The following is a 22,851-nucleotide window of genomic DNA, read 5'->3' on the forward strand; positions in this document are numbered from 1 at the left end:
GATCCAATTCCAAACGTGCTTCCATCAAATTCCACAGGACTCAGATTTCTTGGAAGGTTCCATTTTCCAGGATTCCATTTTCCGCATGGCCGAGTGGTTGCCATGCCGTGTTATTACGTTGCAGCAAAAGTCATGGAAGCTGCAGTCCTATACACATTTACCTGACAGTAAGCCTTCACTGAACTCGGGGATGGTGGTGTTAATTCTGTATGTTACCCGATTGTCGAATTAAGTCTCCTGCCGTAGTGGCTTTCAGATCGGGAAGACGATCCGAAAAGCTTTTACAGGGGATCTCAATGTGATTTGCAAGTAGGATCGCGAGGGGCGGATCCTAATTTAGTTTTTTTTTAGGGGGTGCTGGGTGCAAGAAAAGAGCACAATTGTGTTTCCGTGATGCTGGCATCGAACCTCGCGGGATTCACTTCTGACTCGTCTTCAAGGAAGGACAGTGTGTTATGTTGCGGAGAGATTTGATGCTCAGCCTCCCCCGCCCCTGTCAATGGGAAGAGACTCTCCCGCCTTGGCCAAAGACAAAAAAGAAAGAGATGAATCGAGGTCCGCAGCATTCAAGCACCAACCAGGTAAGGAAGCCAGCTGCTGCCACAGGAGCGCTCATCCTGTCCAATCAGAGTTCTCCATCTACCAAAGGGGCGGAGCTGTCCCGACTCTTCGCCAATGGTTGAAACCAAACGTGGTAACGGACGGGTAGAATGTCCGCTCTCCTAGCTCGCCACACGGTTGGAAGGCGGGGCTTTCTTAGGCGCTTTGGGGAGGGGGTGGGGACGTCATCCGTTTTTTTTCCCGTGATCCAACGCAGCGAAAGGCGGTAGCACTGCTGCAGTAGCGGCGCCGTCGCCGCTACCAAGGACGACTTCATCCGGTTCCTGGTAGCGCCGTAGAGACGCGAATCACCGCGCTGCAGGTAACGGTCGTGCGAGCGCGACCAAGGGAGGGGAGAGACGGGATCAGCGAAAGACGTTGGCCTGTTCACACAAGAGCGGGATGGTTTCGCCTGCGCGGGAGGACGGCTATCGGCCTCCAGGCGATCTTTCTGCTATTTCTGAGGCGATGGATGGGAGGGAGAAGAGGGCGAAAGTTTCCCGCTCCCTCCCGCCCTTTCTTTCTGCCCACTTTAGCCCCGCATCCTTTCTTCCCCTTCGGCCCCCTCCCTCGCCTTGCCGCGCCTTCCCTGACAAACCTGAATGTCCGAGAAGCGCCGCCCACTCGGCGGCGACTGATTGGCCTCTGGGCTGCGGCCCTTCTCGCCCATTGGCCGGAGGCGCCTCTCCTAGGTGACGCGTCACTTCCCGTAGCAAGTTCGAGATGGGCAGCAAGGGAGACCTTGGCTGCCAGGCAGGGAATGAGAAGGGGGTGGGGCGCGAGATGATGCTGCGGCGGGGACTCCCGAGCACGATGGGCAAGCCCCGCCCCGTCTCTCGAGACGCCCCGCTTCCCGCCTATTGCCGGCCGAGCCCTGTCGCAGCTTCCTCCTCCTCCTCCTCCTCGCGCGCGCCTTCCCTTCCCCCACCGGCTCGAGCCCCGGACCACGAGAGCCCGAGCGAGGAGCGCGAGAGATGAGGGAAGGCCTGCTGCTGGGCGGCGGGGGGGTGGGGGGCTCCCGATGGCCCGAAGCCTCTTGGGCCGGAGCGGGTCAAAAAAAAAAAAGAAAGAAAGAAAGGAGGTGGGCTGTTTCTTGGCAAGCGGCTTTGCTACCACGAGGCGCGCCGCCTCTTCTTCCCGCGCGGTCTTTTCTCTTCTGATCGGAGGGAGGAATAATGCTGTCCACGCTGGCTTGGCGAGCCTGCTCCTTTGCCTTTGGAGAGGAGGCTTGCTTTTGGGGAAGCAGCCGGAGGAGATCTGGCAGTCAAAACGTTTGGCGCCGATCTTTAGCCGATTTGAACAGCCGGTCTCGGGTTGGAAAAACTAAAAGTAGTTTGAATTTGAAGCGGTGGAACTTTTCGTCAGGGACGGGGGAGTTGTTCCATTTTGTGGCGCTCCTTATTTAAGCCATCCGCTACTTTAATCAGCAAGATCGTGTTGGGACTCGTTGGAGGTGCGAAGGCTTCGGTGGATTTTGAGTGTCGGTTTTGCTTTTCTTGCTGGCGGGTTTGCTAATTATTCTTTTTGATGCAGCTTTACTTCCAATTCAATTATAATCTGGGAATAGAATTTTCTTAACGGATGCTGGTATCTTACTTTTTTCAGCTGCCCTTTCCTGTATCTTTTCGGTTGGAAGTAAAGTTGCAAAAATTTTCTTCTCTAGTCAAATTTCATTACTTGGCATTACCTGCTTGAAAGCTGACAAGGTGTATCTGTTTATGCACAGCTGGGAAAGGAGAAGCATTGCCCTAGGATGGGATGGCTATTTGTCTTTGAAAGGGGATGAAAGAAAATCCTTTAAAACAGTGTGTTTAAGCCTTTTCTTTTGCCACTGCAAGTTTTGGTCCTGTTAAGTTAAATGTTACTTCTCAAACTGACAGTACAGTGTCTTAATTTGAAATGATGAAGGAATGTAGAACGTTTTTTCTCTTTTCCAGACATAAACCTAAGATGAAGTCTTTCAGAAAACTTCCTGTATATGTAGTGTCTTGAAAGTAATTAAATTAGTAATTTGTTCAAAAAGCAACTCTTAACATTCTTTGGAAACTGTTATAACAGATATTAAAATAGAAATATATTGGTAACATAGATAAGTTTCATATAAAATTTTATAGCAATAAAATTCTGTACCACTTAAGATAAAAGGAACAGGCCATGGAATTGACCAATTTGCTTTTACCTTAAACTAAGCCAGTCAAATTTCCAAAGATTCCTTATTTGTGTACAGGAGGATAGACTGTTGACAACTTTATTTCTAAGAACCAAGGTCAAAACTTCTAGTATCTGGGGAATATGTTAATATTAGTCTGAAATTCACGGAATATAGAATCATTCAATTTACACAGCAATTATCACAGCAAACTTGGCTTTTTAAAATGTAAAATATTTGTGCATTTCTGAGTAAGGATTTACTAAACAGTTTGAAAGGGATTTTGTTTCAATTTAATTGGAGCAAATTAGTATATATGTGAAGCTTAGTTCGGGCAACTATCAAATACGGGTGCTGCTTTCAGTGTATTTGATCTTTTCCTAAACTTATAAAAGATTAAAAGCACTTATAAAAGCACTTTTGAAATAAACAAATGTGAATGCCTTTTGATTGCTTGCGAAAAATGCTGAGTGATTGCTGCTGCCAATAAACCTCAAGTGTTTATGAATATATACAGGTGTTGGTGGGGAATATTGACAACATTTTGTCTTGAAAGTGAAGCTAGCACAGTGATGGGTTAGTGCAGGGGTGTCAAACTGCTGGCCTGTAGGCCAGATGCATCATAGCAAAACCATGCCCACCCCATTGCCAGCAATGGCAAAAAAATTACGTCACATCACATGACATTGCAAGTTTGACACTTCTGGGTTAGCGCTTCAATGAAATTTATGAATTTCAAGTAATTTGATGGATTAATTCAAATAATGACATGAAATCTGACAAATTTACTAAATCAAATTATTGAATACTAATAAAGTTATCTTGTAGGAATAAGCTATCATATTCCTTCCTCACTTTTATTTTCGTCCTTAGAAGAAGTAATTGAATACAATTACCTTAGATCAAATATTTTATAAGCTTTTCAGGAGCTGTTACATCTGAAAAATAATTATGTGTATTTTTAAAAATTATATGCATCACAGAGTTCATTGAGCAAAGAAGCAAATGTAATATTCTCAATTCATTCCCAATGTACTAAAACTCAAGCCATACCTTTAACACACTAAATTTATTAATCATTTAGGTAGGTTTACCAGAATATTGCAGTTTGTCACATGGAGTTTGATACCTACTGATAGGAGTATAAACTTTATTCAACTGGCTAGATTATCCCACTCAAATATAATAAAGTTTAGATTTATTATGTGGCCCTATGGTTTTAGACTGGATTTCTCATAGCTTTCTCTGGACATATTTGGATTTCAAATTTCAGTATCTTTACTGTCGTGGTTATTCATTCTCACCCAACCTGTCTATTTCTTACTCACTTTTGCATAATTATCTGTAACATTTCTATAGTTCATTCAAAATTTCTAACACTTGAATATTAGTATCTACAGGAGCAACTTTCACTATAGCAAATGTACCAAAACATTGTTTACAATCTGCATTTTATTTCAATATAAAGAACAGGATTGTTTTTGTGCCCCATTTATATATTGTCATAACATCTGGCATTTCTTACTGCTGAAATTGCAGTTACTTGCTTTTATTTATTTAGGATGGTTTTCATTAACTTTCCTTCCTCCTTTTAGGTTTGAAAGTGGAATAGAATGACAAACGATATATAATAGTTGCCTTGCATCAGTGTTTGCGCTCAATTTCTTCATCCAAAGAAGTTATCCCAGACTGAATCATTTGGATATTGAACTAGAAAGAACGGCTTTGAAACAGATGATTAAACAACTGGAGAGATTTTTGTTTCAGCATCCTTTTAAAAAAAGACACTGCCATCTTTTAAATGAAAATACTGCTCTGTGGGATGAGGTAGTAGGTTGTATAGTTTTAGGGTCATACCCACCACTGGGAGATAACTATACAGTCTACTGTCTTTCCTAAGGAAGCAGATAATCATCAATATCGAGTCTGGTTTTATTACTGAAACTGTACTTGCAGTGGTAGACAATGTACATAAGTGGACATTATTTCAAGGAAGCAAAGTGAACAACAGGGAACTTGCACCAGTGTCATATTTAATAATACTCAAAGTTGAGCCATGGTATGGGGGACTTGAGAGGGAAATGACTCATGCAAAGGTAATTTTAAAAAAATGCTTGTGTTCAAGTTACTTTTGACCAGTTGTGGCAGTAGTTTTCTATTCCTAGTACCTGTTTTCCATAATTCAAAAGGCCTGCTCCTTTTTATATAGCCTTGAGGCGGGGGATAGGTGAAACAAAAGTTTCCTGGTGCATTTTAGAATCAAATTCAAAGGAATATTCTCTGAACAAATTTACTTTCTAAATATATTTCTCTTATCAGGTTGAGGTAGTAGATTGTATAGTTGTAGGGTAGTTATTTTGCCCTCTTCAGGAGATAACTATACAATCTATTGCCTTCCCTGAGGAGTAAAAATTCTACAGTATTCTTAATGGATTATTTGTAGTTTGGCTTAAAATAAATTACAAGTGTCTTTGTTTTTACTGGCAAATTATGTACATGAGATTGTAAGAATTATTTGCTTTTATCTACTGAAAGATACTTCATGAGGGACAGCGTATATCTGTTATATTTGTATATTAGTTCACGGTCTTACAGAATGCTATTTCCAAACTACATTCTATGGAAGCTGAATTGTACTTTAACGAAGTAACCATTGTTTTGTTTTAAATGGACTGGGGATATACTTGTGTATATATTGAGTTCATATATCAAAATATTTAACACTTAAGGATGTTTCCTGTTTACCACAAATGAACAATGGTAGTGAACCTGCATGTATTTTATACTGCATAATCTTTAAAGATGTGCATAACTTTTCACAATAACTTCTTTTCTTTTAGAAGAATTACAGAAGAAATGGTGGGGTTCCTAGGAAGAGGTAGTAGGTTGCATAGTTTTAGGGCAGTGGTTTTGCCTATAAGGAGTTAACTATACAACCTGCTGCCTTTCTTAGGGCTTTAATATCACAACAGGATCATAGTTGGTCGAATTACATGTTCCTAATCTAAGTTATTGTATAGGTTTGCAATATTTACCATTACATTTTTGTCCCTTGAATCAAACCAATAATGCAGAGGTTCTTTAAACTGCCTTGATGAAACATTCTTTTCCCTTTGCCAGAAGAATGTAGGAACCAAAAAAGAAAAATGTACCTGCATACAAGGGAGAAGTGTTGTGATTTCAAACTCATTTTAAGACTAGAACTGCTGTTGTATGTTTGTAATGTTCATAATAAAATATAAATTCAGTCCAAGAAGAAATTATTTTGAGATGGCTTATTGTGTTTCTTATGTATTCACTTCTAATATTTTCTGGTTTTATCTTCTACAAATGTCTTTCTATTTTAATAAAAAGTATATTTTTGTTGGTATGCCTAAGCAACTGTGTCCTAGGTAAAGGAGATTGAGATTCGGTCTTCATATCGGAAGAATAACTTTCCTAAAATTGTACAGAACAGGACTGTAGAAGGTGTTGGAAAAGAACCAGATTCCTCCTACCCCATCCTGCAAAAACAAACAAAAAACAGTAAAAATGGGCTGAATCAAGCCAGGGAGAAAAAAGTCCCAAATTTCGTTTCTCCCCGTGTATTCGTCTGGGAAAGACAATTGGACAGTGTCTTGAAATGTTGTCAACTGCTCCCCTTCTGGTTCATTCAGCCCGACTCATGATTTTCAGTGCAGAATATAAACATGCAAACAGCATACAAGAGGAGAACAAACACAGGAAACATAAGCACCTCTTTTCAAGCTCACATAGCTGGTAAACTCAGGGAACAAGAGCCAAGCAAATTTCAGAAAGTGACTGAAAATACTATTAAGGATAAAGCATAATCTTGAACTATAAAAATAAGTTCCCAGTTTAAAAAAAAACACAAAAAACTAAAAGTAACATCCACAGCAAGCCACTTAAGGTAGAATCTTGAATTTTTTTCCTCCCGCAATCTCCACCCCGCCCCTGCCCCCCCCTTGGCTGGCCTGCCTCTTGTACCTACTAAATTATTGTTCATACAATTTCTCATATTTGACTAGATTCTTACTCATAACAAGTAATACGTCTGCATGTAAGCGCAGCGTGTTACTTTGCTACATTAAAAGAAAATGTCTCCTAAGGTCACTGGTGTTAAAGATTTGGAAAGAATTCAAATGTGTTCTGGTCGATCCTGTTCAATATATGCAATTATTAAATTGGAATTTCTTAAAGGTCACCTCAAAATATATCTACCTCTAGTACCTTTAGTGATCCCTATGAAATGATTTTTGAAATACACATTGTTCATGCAGCAAACAGGTTATCTGCTTATTTATAATGACATTCAGCCTATGAAGTATTTTTCCACAATGTACAAAAGCCTTGGAGGGTATAATTTATACTGTATATTTAGACATATTTTTTAGAAAGTAGCATTTATTAATGGAAAAATAGAAAAAGCAAAACAATCATATGTAAACACAGAATGTAAAATTGTACACACACATTTAAGTTACGAGGTACATTTAATAAAGCTAAACAACTTGTAGGTCTTTTTCAAGTCAAGTGGAATTTAGTCAGATTGGTTATTGAAAAGGTAATTGATCATTTCAGTCAATTAGTTGTAGTGGTTTCAATCATGCTTGTATTATCGTTTGAGTTGGACAACTTGGTGGATAAGAGTGAAACAAGTGCACCGAACTCTTACAGATGAAAGGAATATGCTCTTAAAATGTCTTTGCCATCAATTCCAGCAACTATTCCAACAATACTGACATCATCGCATGTCACAGATCTGAAGCCACTATATGAATGAAATATTTGTGTTGTACTTGGTTAAACAAGTCAGATTGAAATAATTCAATATGTAAAGTACAAAAATTTAAAACTATGGACCCAGGTTTTACATGGAACAGAATATTTCATTGCAGGCTGAGATATACTGCAAAGCCTACATCAGTTGGCTCATTGCATGATACACTACACTTGATTCTGTAATTTGCAATTGGAAAGTTGGTATCTTTGAGTAATATATTTCAGTGTGGTCTCCAGATACAAATATTTGTGATTATTAAAAAATACATTAAAAGAATTTAAAAATATAGAGAGATTACTTGACATATCAAGGCTATTCTTAACCTGCTAATGTTTGGATAAATTGGTGAGTAGGTATCACCATAAAGAAAGGAAAAGCGGATCTCCCACACCCTGTTGATATACAATAAGAAATTAAACATTTTTAATCTGTCTTTTAAAGAGAACACCATGGTTAATAATCAGCAAATCAGGTTCAAATCTCTAAATAATCAGCCTGAAAGGGTCAGATGAGGTTTGAAAGCTGAATAAGAAAAGGAAATTTTCAACCTGCATGTAACAACTTGGGGATGAATGGAGGAATTTCTCTGTGCAGAAAGCCTGCATGAATACACAAAAGACTTCTCTGCTACATCTTAAATAGACAAGTTCAGGCAGGAGAAACTGTCAACTAGTTATCTGGGAGTCCTGAACAAGATAAATTGCCAGTGGGTGCTCAATACTATAATCACATTTGAAAAATACTAAATGAAATGTTGACACTGTCACTAGGCTGTTAAAATGCCAACTAACCATAACAGTTTTTAAAAGATGAGACTTACCTTGACCATCTGTGAGATCCTCCCAATAAATGATAGCAACTTGTCAACAAAGAGGATTTGTTATTTTTCCGGGAGTACACACGGAGTGAAAGGTCCATGGAAGATGTCACGACATGAAAAGGATCCTGGGGTAGGATGGAAAGTTGTTTAGTTAAATATGCCTAATACCTATGCAGAGCAGAAAGTAACAACTACTCAGGTTTTTTTTAGCAAAATAATAGACTAAAATGTAAATGAGGAAGTCACTATACCACCCAAATAGATGTAATAATTTTATGATGATCCTTGAAAGTCATCAATACAGTCCCAGTCAGAGAGTATACTGTCAGTTCTGGTCCAGCTGCTATAAGAAGGGTTTGTTTGCCAAATCCTTTCATATTTGTCATCTGCTGTTGGGCTGGCAGTGTGAAGCCTGCAACCTGTTGAGCTTTAGCATAAAAAGAATATAACACTCATTCTTGTATCCTAAACAATCAAAATCTGTATTCTATTTCACCCAAATGTTCTTTGTTATATTAGGAGTTCTGAGAATTGCAATCCTGACACTGCCAAATAACATCAAAGATGGGAAGACAGTTTCACTTGATACCATTTTATTATTAATTTTATTTATATCCTGCCTTTATTATTTTTATAAATAACTCAAGGCAATAAACGTATCCAATGGTGCTATTTTCCCCACGACAAAAACTGAGGTGAATTGGGCTGAGAGGGACAGGCCCAAAGTCATCCAGTCTTCTGGCATAGCATGAGCAATGGGATTCATTCCTCCAGAGACATCTTGGTGGCTACCACTCACCAGAGCCTCTACGCTTGGGACATAGGGCTGCCCCAAGAGAGTCCATACCACCAGCTGGGTTTGCATCATAGGCATTTAGGCAACCATTAGCAAGCAAATCTAAGCTTATCTTAAGTGAAAGTAATAAAAGCAATAAAAATTGAAAGAAAGAAAAGGAAAAGCTTAACCAGGAACAGGACAGCCTGGTAATAAATAATTTTTTATTTATTTTATTTATTAAATTTGTTTGCTGCCCATTTCACTGCAACGTAACGCTGGGCAGTTTACAACAAATTGCAAGTCATTAGAATCTGTATATTACCAATCATCTAGGCAATTCAACCAACCAATTATCAGCCATAGTTGTTTTACCTTTCTCTCCATTCCAACTATCATATGCTCTAGATTGCCAACTATTAATTTAGAATCTGTATATTACCAATCTTCTAGGCAATTCAACCAACCAATATAATTTATATTTCTTTTACCTTTTTGTCCACTCTATCATATATTTCCTTTTTGTAAACATTCCATGAGACTTTGTGGTAGCAAAGTAGGGTATGAGTATTTCAAATAACAAACAATGAATACTCAAAAGGAATTAAAGGCTCTAGATTTCTACAGAACTTCAAATAGAGTAAGTCATTTTAGAAGATTATGTAATCTAAGAAACTCCAAAAGCTGTCAAAAAGGATTTTCCCCAGAGTATTATTCAGGGATTAGAAATGACACCTGCATGTTTGTATAGAAAAGCTTTGGATATATTGTCAAAAATAGTAAAAAGCTACTATTTGGATATATTTAGTCTTAATAATGGTGCTGTCTGACAAAACTTTTTATATTTTTTTCCATTATGGTCCAGCACATTTTAAATATCCAGTGGCACTTCTAAAATTACTCAACAATTTGATGAAACCTACCTGTAACATTCTTTTTGTATTTAGACTTCTCAATTACTATATCAAAGCTATCAATGTGAAACGTCTCATTTTTGTGCAAAATGGCAATTCTTGCTGATTCTGCTGGTAACCAGCACATCACACCACAATGATTTACAATAGGTAAAGGACTAGATAGCATCAAATCATCATTTTCTGGCTGAGTTGCATAATGTGTGTTAAATACCTGATACGCAAAAAAGAAGATCATACCAATAAGTTGGGATCCAAAAATTTATTTTATATTTTTTAGAAATATTAGTGCAACTTTTGAACTTTATTAAAAATGTATGTCAATATATTAAACTTTTTACCCCAACTAGGGACACTGATTTATCTCAGGACTGTCTATCCATGTGTTCTGTACCAGCCTGCTACCGGCCCTGCAGAAAAGGCAGGGACAACCCCTTTTACAAGAAGGCAAGAGGCTGGAATTAAGCCTGCCAAATTTATTGATACAAAAACAAACAAGACACGAACCAAGAAACAGGAGCTTTTCAAGCGGTTGCCTTCAGCAAACCAGCCCTCCCACGCATTCCCCTTTTATACAGTTTAGGGCGTGGCTTCTCTCTGCCTCCTTCCTAGGTGCCCCATTGCCTTCCTCTGTTTACTCCTGATTGACTGCCTCCTGCGTCGGGCGTCCTTGAACAGGGCCAGCTGTGGGTCATCTTCATCCACACTGTCAGGCTCACACAGCTGGGTCTCCGTCGTGACCAGGTGGGAGGGGCCTGGCTGAGGGCTCTCATCAGCAAGCTCTTCAACACCCCCCTCCTCCTCCTCTGAGTCGTCCGACCCAACTGCCGAACCCACAGGCTGACCCTGAATCACAACACCATGAGATAAAAGAATTGGTATATCTACATTCAGCTCTAGCCAGCATGTCCGATGGGAATTATGGTTCAAATGCTTGAGAAAACACCTGGTTACCAGCATCTGGTTTATATTGCTTGGCAGCAATTTTCCAAGAAATCCTTTCTAAACCTTTCTAAAATGCTGGGAGTTGAGCCTTTGATCTGCTTATAACCGACAGCTTCTAATACCTGACCCATCTTATTTGAATTGCAAAGCTCCATTCTGCATCATACATGACTTTTGAAACTGGTTCCCATTTGAAAAATCCAAACCTTACCATAAAGTTAGAAATACCATTCTTCGAACCTAGGCTACTATCTGCAGGTGAAACTTTGATATACAAGATCTGCTACAGGCAGATTACCAATTTGTTAGAAAAATCCGAACATAATAATGTCTATTAGAACCCAAAAACTAATTAGACAAATTTCAAGTTCTTAGTTTTCTTTAGCAACTTGTTGAAGAAAGGCAAAGAAGAAAAATGGAGCAAACACAAATTCTTATTTTATTTACTCATTTAATAAGTCAGAGCCAAAACTCTCAGGATGACCTACAATGTAGCACAAAACAGTAAAACCACAATTTTGCTACTGTAACTGTCCTCAGTCTGTATTAGCTGAGATTAATTTTGTGGCTGCATTTCACAAATGTTCTCCCAGAAAGAACAACTGGCTAGAAGCAGTAACAATCAGATTCAGAATGTTAATCATGTGAAGGAAACATAAGAGTTTAAATATTACAGCCATTCTAAAATCCACCAAGACTGCCCTATGTCAAAGAACATAACAGTTGCAAATTAGTTTGTTATAAGTCATCAAGCCCAAACCACTGCAGGAATCCATTATGTAGTAACCTTGAAAAAAGGGCATCCATGTTTTGTATTCACACCTCCAGTGAAGGAAAGACTCCCTTGCTGTGAGTTGAATCTCTTAACTGTTAAGACGTTTTCCTTTCTGACCTCTTGAATTCTACTTTCTTGCCATTCTTATCACTCTTGCTTTTTGCCTAACCCTTCTGAAATAATTACAAACGGTTTTGTCTGCTTTGCTGCAGTGCCACTAGATCTCAACAGACACATTTCATCATAACAGAAACCATACCTTTGGTGAAAAAGCAGTATCACTAGGACAAACAAGTATCCATTGTCCATCTGGTGAACACAAAGACAACTGTATACCACAGTTCTGAAACAATTTTTTGTATAAAATTTGGCTTAGATCAGTTGCTGCCAAGGTATAAAGTGAGCCTTCTTCAGTGCCCACCTAAATCAAAGAAGAGGAAAAAATATGCAAAATACAATGAATTTCAGAGATGCTAATTACCTCATAAAAATGCAAAATAACAGACTGGGGACAAGCAAAAGCTCTACTCTACTACAGCCAATTTCTGGCAAGTTAGTATCTACAAAAATTGCTAAGCTAATTGGACCACAAGCTAATTCCATCAACTCTATAAAGCCTTGAATGTCAACCCCTGAACTACAAATAATATTTTTCTTACAGCTGACCAACCGGGCAACATTGTGGCAGCTAACTGGTGCCTGGCCTCCTTTCAGCATCCTTGCTAAAGTTTCTTTTCAGGTCAAGAGGAATCAGGCATCTTCAAAACTTCCTGCATTGAGAAAGACACAATCCTAATCCTCCAAGCAACTATGGAGAATGTAGGATGATCACTTTTGCCATTTAGGGAGAGGGGGAAATTCCAGGATTTAAGAAGAGAAATGTGGGAGTTCCAAGCAATGGGAAACTCCCCATGCTTCATGTCCAGAGGAAATGCTGCTAAACTGTGAAGTAAGGTTGACTCAGCCTTCCATCCTTCCAAGGTAGGTAAAATGAGGACCCAGATTGTTGGGGGCAATTAAGCTGACTTTGTAATAATGCCGCTTGGGGTGTGTGTGAAAGCCCTAATAAGCAGGCATATACATAGAATGAAGGCTACTGCTAAGCTTGTAAGCCGCCCTGAGTCTTCGGAGAAGGGCGGGATATAAATGGAATTGTTTTAAAAAAGACGTTATGGCCAAACAAAAGGGATGGTGCTGATTTCTGACTGACACAGCTGCCACAGGTAAACAGGCTACTTTTATTTCTATAACTTTAAAATGTCCTATTTCATAAATATTTCACAATCGGAAGAAAGCTTCCTTGAGGATGGCGATCAACTCATTTAGTGTGCTACTTACCATTAAGAATGGATTATTCTTTATTGTGTAGGCTACCATACAGCATGATGTGGATAACACTGAAAAAGTAGAAATCTTTTCCCCTGTAGTCCCATGCCAGAGTGTGACTGTCCCCTGAGTATCTGCTGTAGCCACCAGGTTAAATGCAGGAAATGTGATAATATTTACTAGTGGAAATTCCTGTTGGGGACTAGACCAAATCTGTTTACCCTGATAAAAGTAAATTCATTCTATTTGATTAACATTTTTTTTAAAAAAACACACATCTTCCTGTTAGTGCAATCATTATTGCAAGTTTATGTACCATGCATTCTTTCCCATCTCAAATACTTTTCCATGAAAAGATATCTAGTTTCTGTTCCAATACACTTGTTTGGTGAAAAACTGTATTTCTATTGGTGTTAGCAAAAAAAAAAAAACACCCACAAAATTTTTATCTTGTTGAAACTTGTTCACTTAATTTATTTCTCTATTAGATCATGATAATGAGCCAGACTTTTCCATTGTATTTCGAAGTCCTGAGCTATGGTCAAAAATTCCTAAAAGAGTTTAGTTCATTTCACATAAAATAAGAACTTCCTCTGGATCTCAGTTGTGATGTCTATGCCCTCAAAGACCATTAAATCAGAGAATTTAAAAACTGCATTATTGTGAAAACAGTCTTGGGAGAAAAAAGTGTCTAAATATTTAGATTTGTATTACTTTATTTCCTTTCACATGATTTTTTCATTATCTGCATCAGGTATGTCTTCATCAGCTATTTTTCATGTGCTGCATTCTTCAAAGAAACAGCAGATTGTTTATATAGCTCGCACTACATCTTCAAAATACCGTAACATTCCACTTTCAGAACATTATTGGAATGTTATTTAATGCTATTTCTTGAACTGTTAAATAGAGTGGGTCAGCTTTCTCCAACTTGCATCTTAAAGCTGTTATGAAAGAACTTCATTTAGCTTATCCTTTTACCCAGACTTTGTGAGTCCTTTCTACGTCATCATTTGGATCAAACGATTCCCTTGAGAGTAAATTTTCAATTTAGGGGAAAAGTAGTCACATGGTGCCAGAACTGGACTGTGTGATGGATGGGGTAAGATAGTGAGCTCCAACTTTGCAATTGCCTTTTGGGTGGCTGATGAGATGTCAGGTTTAAAGTTACTGCCTTCCAGCAAAATTTGTTTCTTGCTTCCGGATTCTGCTTAACTGTTTCAAAGTTTTGAATGTTACAGTTTAGCACTGAGTTGATAGTGGTGCCAGGTTCTAGGAAACCCACGTGAATAGCACTATCCAAGTCCCAAAAAACTGTAACCATGAGTTTTCCTGCCAAAGCCAGGGTTTTAATTTGTTTTTAAAGCAAGTTAAATTTAGTAAAGAAAGTCATCGTTATTCTCATAGCATGACTTGCTGGCAAATTTCAACTCTTGACATTTCCACCTCTTCCATTAGCATACAAAGGATGCATCTTGCACAAACATCGCAATATGGAAGAGTAGCAACAATATGACAGAAATTTCCCTTTGATCTGCTGATTGTTCATCAACCTCTCTTATCAGCCTTTCTTATCTGAAACTCATCAGTTGTCATAGATCATTCATCTTCTTCTTGATAACAAAATTCAGTTTTGCCTGATTCACTATCTTTAGATTTTTGACCCAGCAATGCACAATGCTCATATTACCACCATTATCCCCATAAACTACCTATATTCAGTGGTGAAATTCAATTAAAGGAGTTCCTTTGGAATACTCACTGTAGAATTCTGTTTCATGAACAATAATAAGACAACTTTTAATCACAGTAACTTCCTGCCATTGAAGTAACAGAATAAATATATAAACAGATCTCACTTTATGACCTCAATTGGGATCCTAACTTTCACCGCTAAGCAGCACAGTTGTTAACTGAGTCACACCCAATTTCACAATCATTTTTTGTCATGGACATTAAGCAAATCGCAGTTAAATAAATCTGCAGCCATTAAGTAAATCTGGATTTTCTCCATTAACTTTGCTTGTCAGAAGTTAGCTGAGAACACCGTAGATGGTGATCACATGCTCTTTTTGTCTATAGAAGTTAAGGAACTGAATAGTATGTATGTATACTACAGATACATCCAAAAATGTTTCCTTTTCTTCTAGAATAGTCATGTGATCTATAAAACAATTGTAAACAGCCTCTCTTCTGAGATCTCTGAGATTCTGCTCAAGAGCACTCATTTCAACAAGAACCATCTGGTCTACACAGGGCAATATATTTTCTTTTAGAATTTAAGACTGTTGACTATGATTGATGTAACTGCACCTCTTCTTTCACAGCACTGATCATTTGCATTTCATTATATAAAACTGAATAGAGTATTTTACATTTTCTTTTCTGTTTTTTTAAATCTTTTGTATCGTTTGTTTTCAGAAGCTGGTTTACTTCTAAAGCAGGGATGGGGAAAATGGGTTGAATTCTCTATTCACATTATTTTAGGCTACATGGCCAGGAGGTGGAATTATAAAAATTATTTCTGCATTTGCTTTTTGACCTTTCAATCATCAGAAAGGAAGCACATTAGAGGTCAGGGGTAGACGCCAGATGTGCCACTCCTGAAAGATAGGTGGTAGCAACAGGAAATTATCAAGCCACTGTCCCAAAACAGGAAGTGGGACAAGAGTGTCATGATGCAGAGATCTGGTAGAGGAGGTTTCAGGCCTCCAACTTTCCAACAAAGGGCTCAATAATATGCATTGGGGTTTTAAAAAAAAGTTTTTATGTACAACATTTTTTAAAGCTTTTATATATTTATCCAATTTGATACCAACTCCAAATGACTTGTCAGCTCACAAAACACAAAAACAATACTGAATAAAGATAATGAGATAATCAAACACAATGAGATAATGAGATAATCAAACACAGTTACAAAGAAAAAGACAAAAAACATCTCAGCATCAACTAACATCCAACAAAGGGGGCATTAGCTACGCTAATCCAAAGCCTGGGAAAGAGCCAGGTCTTTATGCCTCTTCTCTGCAAATCTTTGAAATTATTTACTTCAAATCCAGGGGTGTCAAACTGCCGGCCTGTGGGCTGGACGCATCATCTGGAAGCCACACCCACCCCATTGCTAATAATGGCAACACTGTCCCGATATGTTGTGCGATGTCACGTGACGTCGTGAGTTTGACATGCTCCTTTTTCTTACCTCTTGGACATTCCATGCCCTGACTGTGCCATCAGAAGATACAGTACATATAGTGGAATTTACTTTTCCTGTTGCAAACGTATGCTCATTCTCTGATAGATAAGCCATTTCATATATCACTCCTGCAGCAACACAACAGATCTTTGTTTAAAAGCAAAATATTTGGGGGCTTGAATATCTAGTTCAATGGCTCCAGAAGAACAGTCTTTCTGAAAACTAAACTATCAACCGCATGGCATTTTCACTTTGCATAATACACTGTACGTTTACAATCAACTATAAATATTAGCAGTTGGATCAGTTTTAAAATATTGGATCACAAATGAGTAGAAGTACATAAAATACAAATCTTTGCAATGTATTTGTTGGAATGGTCTGCAATGGTGCAATTGCAATGCAATTGATTTTTCTTCCCTCACTCAACTTCCTAAATAGAAAATTGATTCCAAGCACTGCTAGGCCATTCCAGCCAGGATAGAAGTGGATGATTTCATTAGGCTTTTTGAGCTAACAAATGTTTGCATTCAGATTCAGAGACCATGACAGTAATGGAGGAGGTGAATTAGACCCATCTTGAGAAATTATATAGGTTTAGATTGTTTCTACACTTATATGAATGTATGAGGATGAACAGATAGATAGAAAACCGGTTTAAAATTTCCTGGAGGCCTCAAACCTAGGGATTGGCAAGCTACCGATTGGGAAAATATTTGATAACTATGGTACATATACCAGGTATGTTTTCTCAGATTATGAACTCTTGCTTTCTAAAAACACGCACAGAGTTTTACAGGACCCTGTGCACTTCCATTACTGCAGAACTGGAAGTTATTTTTCTGAATACAAACCATACACATAACTATGGTATAATGCAAGTTGAGAATTAGAAATGATTGCAATATATTTTTTTCTTTTAGAAAAGATTATTTTAGTGGTTCATCACATTTCTCATACCATTGTGTCCTCTCATAGCTTTACATGTATAATCAACAGAAGGCTGTCCTGATGTCATCTTAGATTCAAGATTTGAGCGATGAAGGTAGTACTTTTTCCAAGAGTGCATTCCTGGGATCACAGAGATATTGCAGAAAGCCCAGCTTTTTAGACACATATTTCTATAAATATAAACAATTGCACTATTACTGAGAAATGTAAATTGCTTTCTTCAAATCTGCTTTACAAAATAGTAATTCTAACTTTTTTAGCAATCGTCTTCTGAAAATGTGGTGATTTATTAGATTAAAAAGAATGTTGGAAGGTTTATTTTAATGTCATTTCTGAATTCTACAAATCTCAATTTGTAATAAGAAAATTAAAGTACTTTAAATACTGAGAGATATCATGAACTCAATAGTTACTAACAATTATAGAACAATCACCTACATTTCTTAACAGTCAGTGGAATATAGAAATATGCAAGTATTTACAATAGGCACATTAATTATTTAAACATTTATATTCTTCTGGAGCTTTAAAATCATAAAGTTGATTCACAACAATAAAATGTAATTACATATTTAAGGAAATAAAAATAGCAAATATAAACTGATTCTGGAGCTAAAATGAAATTTACATTTCTGATAAAATGAGAATTTCTTTGAACAAGACAAGTCTTTATCAAATGCTGAAATGCTGTTAAATAGAAGACCAAGAAGGCCATTTTCTTTTTTGCATCATCTGAATCTATTAAATGGAAGGGTCCTCAAATGATGGTCCTATATTTGTATTTATATGAAATATAATTATGCCCTTGATACATCTGGTTCAGTTTCCCCATCTAGACATTAACCATGGAGTTCCCAGGCAGTGAAAGACCAATCAGGCCTACTTAGTCTCAGTAGGTGGCAGCACCTGGCTAGCATTTAAAGAGAACTTTTAAGACTTACTAAGCAAAAAGATACGATTTTTGCTTAGTAAAAGATGTACCAGGTACATCTATTAACTGATTTAAGACTGCACAGAAGCTTTCTCAGACTGGAGGTCTCTCTAGTCTAGCATTCTGTTGATATAGAAACCAACTGGGCATTTCTCACTGAGACTACGGATCTGGGCTACAAAAATCCAGGCAAGTATAAGATGGCCTTTTGCTGGTTTGAACTTTTGCAACTGAGATCCAGAAACACTACCTCTGGGAAAACCATAAGCAGGATGTGGCAAAAATAACAATTCACCCTCTCAAACTAACAACCAGGACTAAATTGTTGGAAAGAAATGTATCCACTAATATCCATTCTCAGGTGAAATCCAGACCTTTCCACCATTTCTTGCTGCTCTCACCTCCAGAGAAAGGTGGTCTCTGCTGCTTCATTCCATGCCTAAAATGGGAAGGAAAGGAATGGCAGTTTTCAGAAGCAGCTGAACCAAAAGATAGAATTCACAGCTTGCACCAACTATGATTTGATTCAACCATGATAGAATAAACCATAATGACATGGCTCATGTTTAATACTCAACTGTAATTCATTGTATACCTAAGTACAATAGCTGAACTAACCACAATGCTTGGGTTTATGCCGCACACTGAACCCCAAACATGCCTAATATACTGTGCCAACCCGGCCCCTCTGGTTTATAGTTCTGTGTGTCCTATAAACCCAAATGAGATCGAATCAATTGTGGTTTAGTATGTCATGCAACATTAGCTATGGCTTAGTAAGATTTAAGGAACTCAACCAGTGCTTGACAAACTGCAAGATAGTCCCATACTGTGTTTACTCAAGGATCCAAGCCCATTTTATTCAATTTACACCTAATTCCCTGGAAGGCGCTACTTTAGGGAGATATAAGAAAGCCTCATTGAATTTCACCCTTAAAGAGTCCTGCAAGTAGCATCAACTCAGCTGGTAAAGCTATTCCTGGCATCAGGTCAAGTGGGGCCAAATGCTTTACTGCCTAATGGAAAGCTCCGAAGCCGTCAAGACAATAAAATGGAGGACAAGCAGGTTCCCAAAGTGAGAAGTAGAGCTACCCCCGCCCCGCAGCACGCAATCCTGAAGTGCCCAAACTGGACCCAGCATGTAAACCAACAAAAATCGGATATGTCGTCACGGCCAGCTGAGTTCCCTATAAAGGGCGAGACTTCCGGCTCCCTTCTCCCTCTCTACTGCAGCGACGCGTTGGCCAGTGTTGTGGCGGTGCCGTCAAAGGCTCTTGCGGTGGAGAAAAGATCGCGCTGTCTTCTCCCCTCTATTAAACTAGTTGAAGACTTGTTTCGAAAATAACTATTCGGAACTCCCTTTCATTTTCCTTCGAGAATTTTAAGGTCCGTTTGGGACGTTTTCCCTCCCGCCTTAAAAAGGCAAGAAGAGCACTCTTGTTGGCAAATGAACGGACTATATACGAAGGAAAGGATCGAAGTTAGCATGATCTATACTAGTCTTCCGCAACCCGATCCGCGGATTGAAAATCTCATGCCCAACAGCCATAACGGCAGCAGGTTGGGGGAAAACTGGTACTGAATTGAGCGTGGTTGAATCACCGCCGCGTATCAGTCAAGTACGCACCATCCCAGGTCTGCTTCGGGGTCTACATTGGGGAGCGGGTGTACCTTGTTCACTTGAGCTGCTCTGAGTAGATCCGGCACTTCCAAGTACGAGAAGAGATGAATAATGCAATCCAGTGTCAGCGACTCGGCGCTCATCGTGCTTTCAGGCGTCCTCACAACCGATCTACGGAGACGTTTCTTTTTCCTCCTCGCCCCAGCCGAATGCAACGATGGAGCACTTCGTCGAGGCGGGATTAAAGTTTTGGATTCCCCCGTGACTTGCCTTTGAGCTGCCCGTCAAGAATCAGAGCGGCAGACTTAAAATATTGTTTGCACCTAGGGGACGTGGAGCGGAACTGATCTGCTCAGTTACTATATATCATTACTTAATAGTTCTTTTCAGGAAATTGATCACTTTTACAGGTACATATTTCTAATACCAAATAAACATAAACAGCGTTTATTGTAAAAAAAACCCCAAAGTTATCCTGGAACTCTCCAAACATTTGGAGACTATTGCTCCCACAATTTCAGATAACATGGCCTGGGAAAAGCAACTGCAATGCATCTGGAAGGTATCCAGGTTGAAGAATGCTACAGTACCGTCTTTCCTAATAATTTTTATAGAAAAAATGATGGCTCTTACTTCTTTATAGGCAATATATAGTTTATCAAGTTTTTTTTAACTGAAAGTCAATCCCACAGCAAACTGGCTGAGAGAAGAGGAAAAGAGACTTTAGCTATACTTTTGAACACAAGAATGAGGCGGTTCACACAGTGGGCTAACCGAGAGTTTAATTATGATTTTATTAGAATTTGCTGGAATCAAGCAAAATGCTAGGCATAATAAAACAATATATACAAGTTCTGAAAGTCTAACTTTCATTTGTTTCCAGTTTAAACCAATGGAGAACCATAGAATGTAAGCTTTATTGTATTTTGTATCATATGTGGATGGATGAGATTGCCACGCAGAGATGGTGGTATTTTCAAGAAAAAAATTAATACATTATACTGTATACATTATACTATTGCTATTCATCAGTCAGTCTGCATGTTCTAATATATTCTCCCAGTCACTACCAATGAAGACAATGTATTTTGCTAGGTGGTAGGGCAGCTCCATAAATTAAGATAGTACATATCAATATAAAAACAGGCATAAACCCTATAAATAAAATAAAAAATATATTGATATAATAAAGGTTGAGTCACACTTTGCAGCGTTTTCTAACCTGAGCAACTTTGAAGTGCAACTTCAGTTTCCAGAATTCTTAGCAATGGCCATGCTGGCTGGGGAATTCTGGCAGTTGGAAGTCCATAGATCTTAAAGCCGCTTAGATTGAGAAACACTGCTCTATCCTAACAGCGGGGTCAGGCCGTAGGGAATGGACCTTACTTTTGAGGCACTCACGCTTCTCTGGCGAGAGCAAATCCCTGCCCTATCCAAGCTCTTTAGACCGACGCTTATAAATTCTTGCAAACGTTCATACCCAGGCCTTTCGCTCAGGTGGGCTATCGTGCAATGAAGCTATATCTGCCTTCTTGCTGAACGTGCTGCACCCTTTGCAGTCTGCAGGAGGACGCATCCGGTGTCCTCCACCCCCCACCAGCCACTATGTAAATATTTTGAGCGGAAGCTGGTGTTTTTCAGAGATCGGCTTCACCGCCGTTCACAGTCCTGATCTCATCTGTTGAATTGCTGCAGGGGAGAAGTGGAAGCATCAACCCTAAAGAATGAAGCACAAGGGTCCTGAATACTGTTAGAGAATCGAAGGTATTCTCCATATTGCTGCAGATTTCGAGGTGCATGCATTCCAAGTGCCTTCTCACAAACGGAAACGGGGCGCAGGTGGGAAGCGGAAGTATTTTTTTACAGAGCCAGGAGGACCACCTCTCCCAAGTCTCACCGGGCCTCGACTTCCGTCGGGCTTCCTCGTAGGCGACCCTGATTTTTCCGGTTCCCTTCTTCGCGACTCCTCGTGGCTCAGTGGTAAAACATGCAGGCACTCTGGGAAATGTAGTTTGCATTAAGTTGGAGAGCGGCTGCGCTCCGCTAGATTTCTGTTCTGATCTATGTTTAGAAAGTAACGGGCGTAACCTGCACAGGAAACCACGCCTTCATCCTTAGCAACAAGGCGTGGGCAGAAAAGAGGAATCTGCTGAGAGATTGCTTGTTGATTTACAATAGTTCCATTAGTTACCTTTCTTAGTAACTTAGTAGGATTTTCTGTTCTTCTTTTCTTTTACTGTTGGTGAGTAGTACGGGGAGGACCATATTGGCTTGTGTTTGCAGGACGCTCTGAACCACGACATGCACAAAGAGAGATTTTCTCCATGATGATATGTCCCTAAGCTGGTCTTTCAGGTCTTCCTGGTGCATTCATCATCACTGTAACTAACTTGAGTCCACCCTCTTTGCTGCTAATGGTCCTTTTTTCTTTCCTTCCACCGTTCCCAGCACTGGAGCCTTCTCCAGAGAACCAGGGCTTTACATAAGGTGTCCAAATTCAGGATAATTTGAGCCTGGTCATATGTGCCTCAAATGAGAAATCTGGATTGATTGGTTCAGTAATGCATTGGTTTTTTTTCTTGGCTGTCCGTGGTATTCTCAGGAATAGTTAGTGTGCTGTTCAGGGCATTCTGCAGGCTTGTAAGAGTCTACAGAACTAATGAGTGAACACAGCCTAGGAAGAGAATTTTTAATTTACAAGAACACTTTGGGATATGTTGAGTGGAGAAAGCACACTAAGTCACCCTGTGGGTTTCCATGGCACTTCTTATCCAAGACCTGAACCACTCCATTACCATTTTCTAAGTGGTACATTTATTTATTTCTAATGTAGATTTGTAAGGCCACATAATTCATTGTAGACAATAGATGTCATACAATTAAAAATCAGTGAAAAACCTAAAAACAAACAATAAACCTAAAAAAATAAAACTAAACATAACAGGGAGAAACTCACATCACATGCATGGAGAGCCTGGTTCCATTCAGATGTAGAGCTCTGTTTCCCCAAATGGACTAAATTTCGAGTCCTGGCCAAATGAGGCTAAAAAGGTAGAAAGACTATA

At 39.0% G+C, this 22,851-nt stretch overlaps 1 protein-coding gene across 3 annotated transcripts; it reads right to left on the minus strand.

The window, feature by feature from the left end:
* Window positions 1-7,043: 7,043 nt before the first annotated feature.
* Window positions 7,044-20,286, minus strand: FBXW12 (F-box and WD repeat domain containing 12). 3 transcript variants are annotated; one of them, XM_083352234.1, is made up of 10 exons: window positions 19,837-20,286; window positions 18,567-18,604; window positions 17,244-17,404; window positions 16,290-16,411; window positions 13,100-13,309; window positions 12,021-12,182; window positions 10,051-10,255; window positions 8,607-8,779; window positions 8,353-8,477; window positions 7,044-7,520 (listed from the first exon to the last, which is right to left on the minus strand). In XM_083352234.1, exons 1-10 carry the CDS (start codon window positions 19,927-19,929, stop codon window positions 7,421-7,423), a joined length of 1,389 nt encoding a protein of 462 aa, XP_083208360.1. In that variant the 5' UTR covers window positions 19,930-20,286; the 3' UTR covers window positions 7,044-7,420. The 3 variants fall into 3 exon arrangements, with proteins under 3 accessions (XP_083208360.1, XP_083208359.1, XP_083208361.1); XM_083352233.1 differs by having other exon boundaries at window positions 8,604-8,779; window positions 19,837-20,279; XM_083352235.1 differs by lacking the exons at window positions 12,021-12,182; window positions 13,100-13,309 and having other exon boundaries at window positions 8,604-8,779; window positions 19,837-20,277.
* Window positions 20,287-22,851: the final 2,565 nt, after the last annotated feature.

Source organism: Vipera ursinii (genome assembly GCF_947247035.1).
Source record: "Vipera ursinii genome assembly, chromosome: 2".
NCBI classification, from domain to species: domain Eukaryota; kingdom Metazoa; phylum Chordata; class Lepidosauria; order Squamata; family Viperidae; genus Vipera; species Vipera ursinii.

Excerpts from the sequence above, each read along its gene's own strand:
- FBXW12 (XM_083352233.1), bottom strand. The coding sequence starts at position 19,929 with ATGAGCGCCGAGTCGCTGACACTGGATTGCATTATTCATCTCTTCTCG. Across the intron at positions 12,183-13,099 it reads AGAATAATCCATTCTTAATG|GTGGGCACTGAAGAAGGCTC; the intron begins GTAAGTAGCACA and ends TCTTTGATTTAG. Across the intron at positions 7,521-8,352 it reads GGATCTCACAGATGGTCAAG|TGGCTTCAGATCTGTGACAT; the intron begins GTAAGTCTCATC and ends TCATTCATATAG.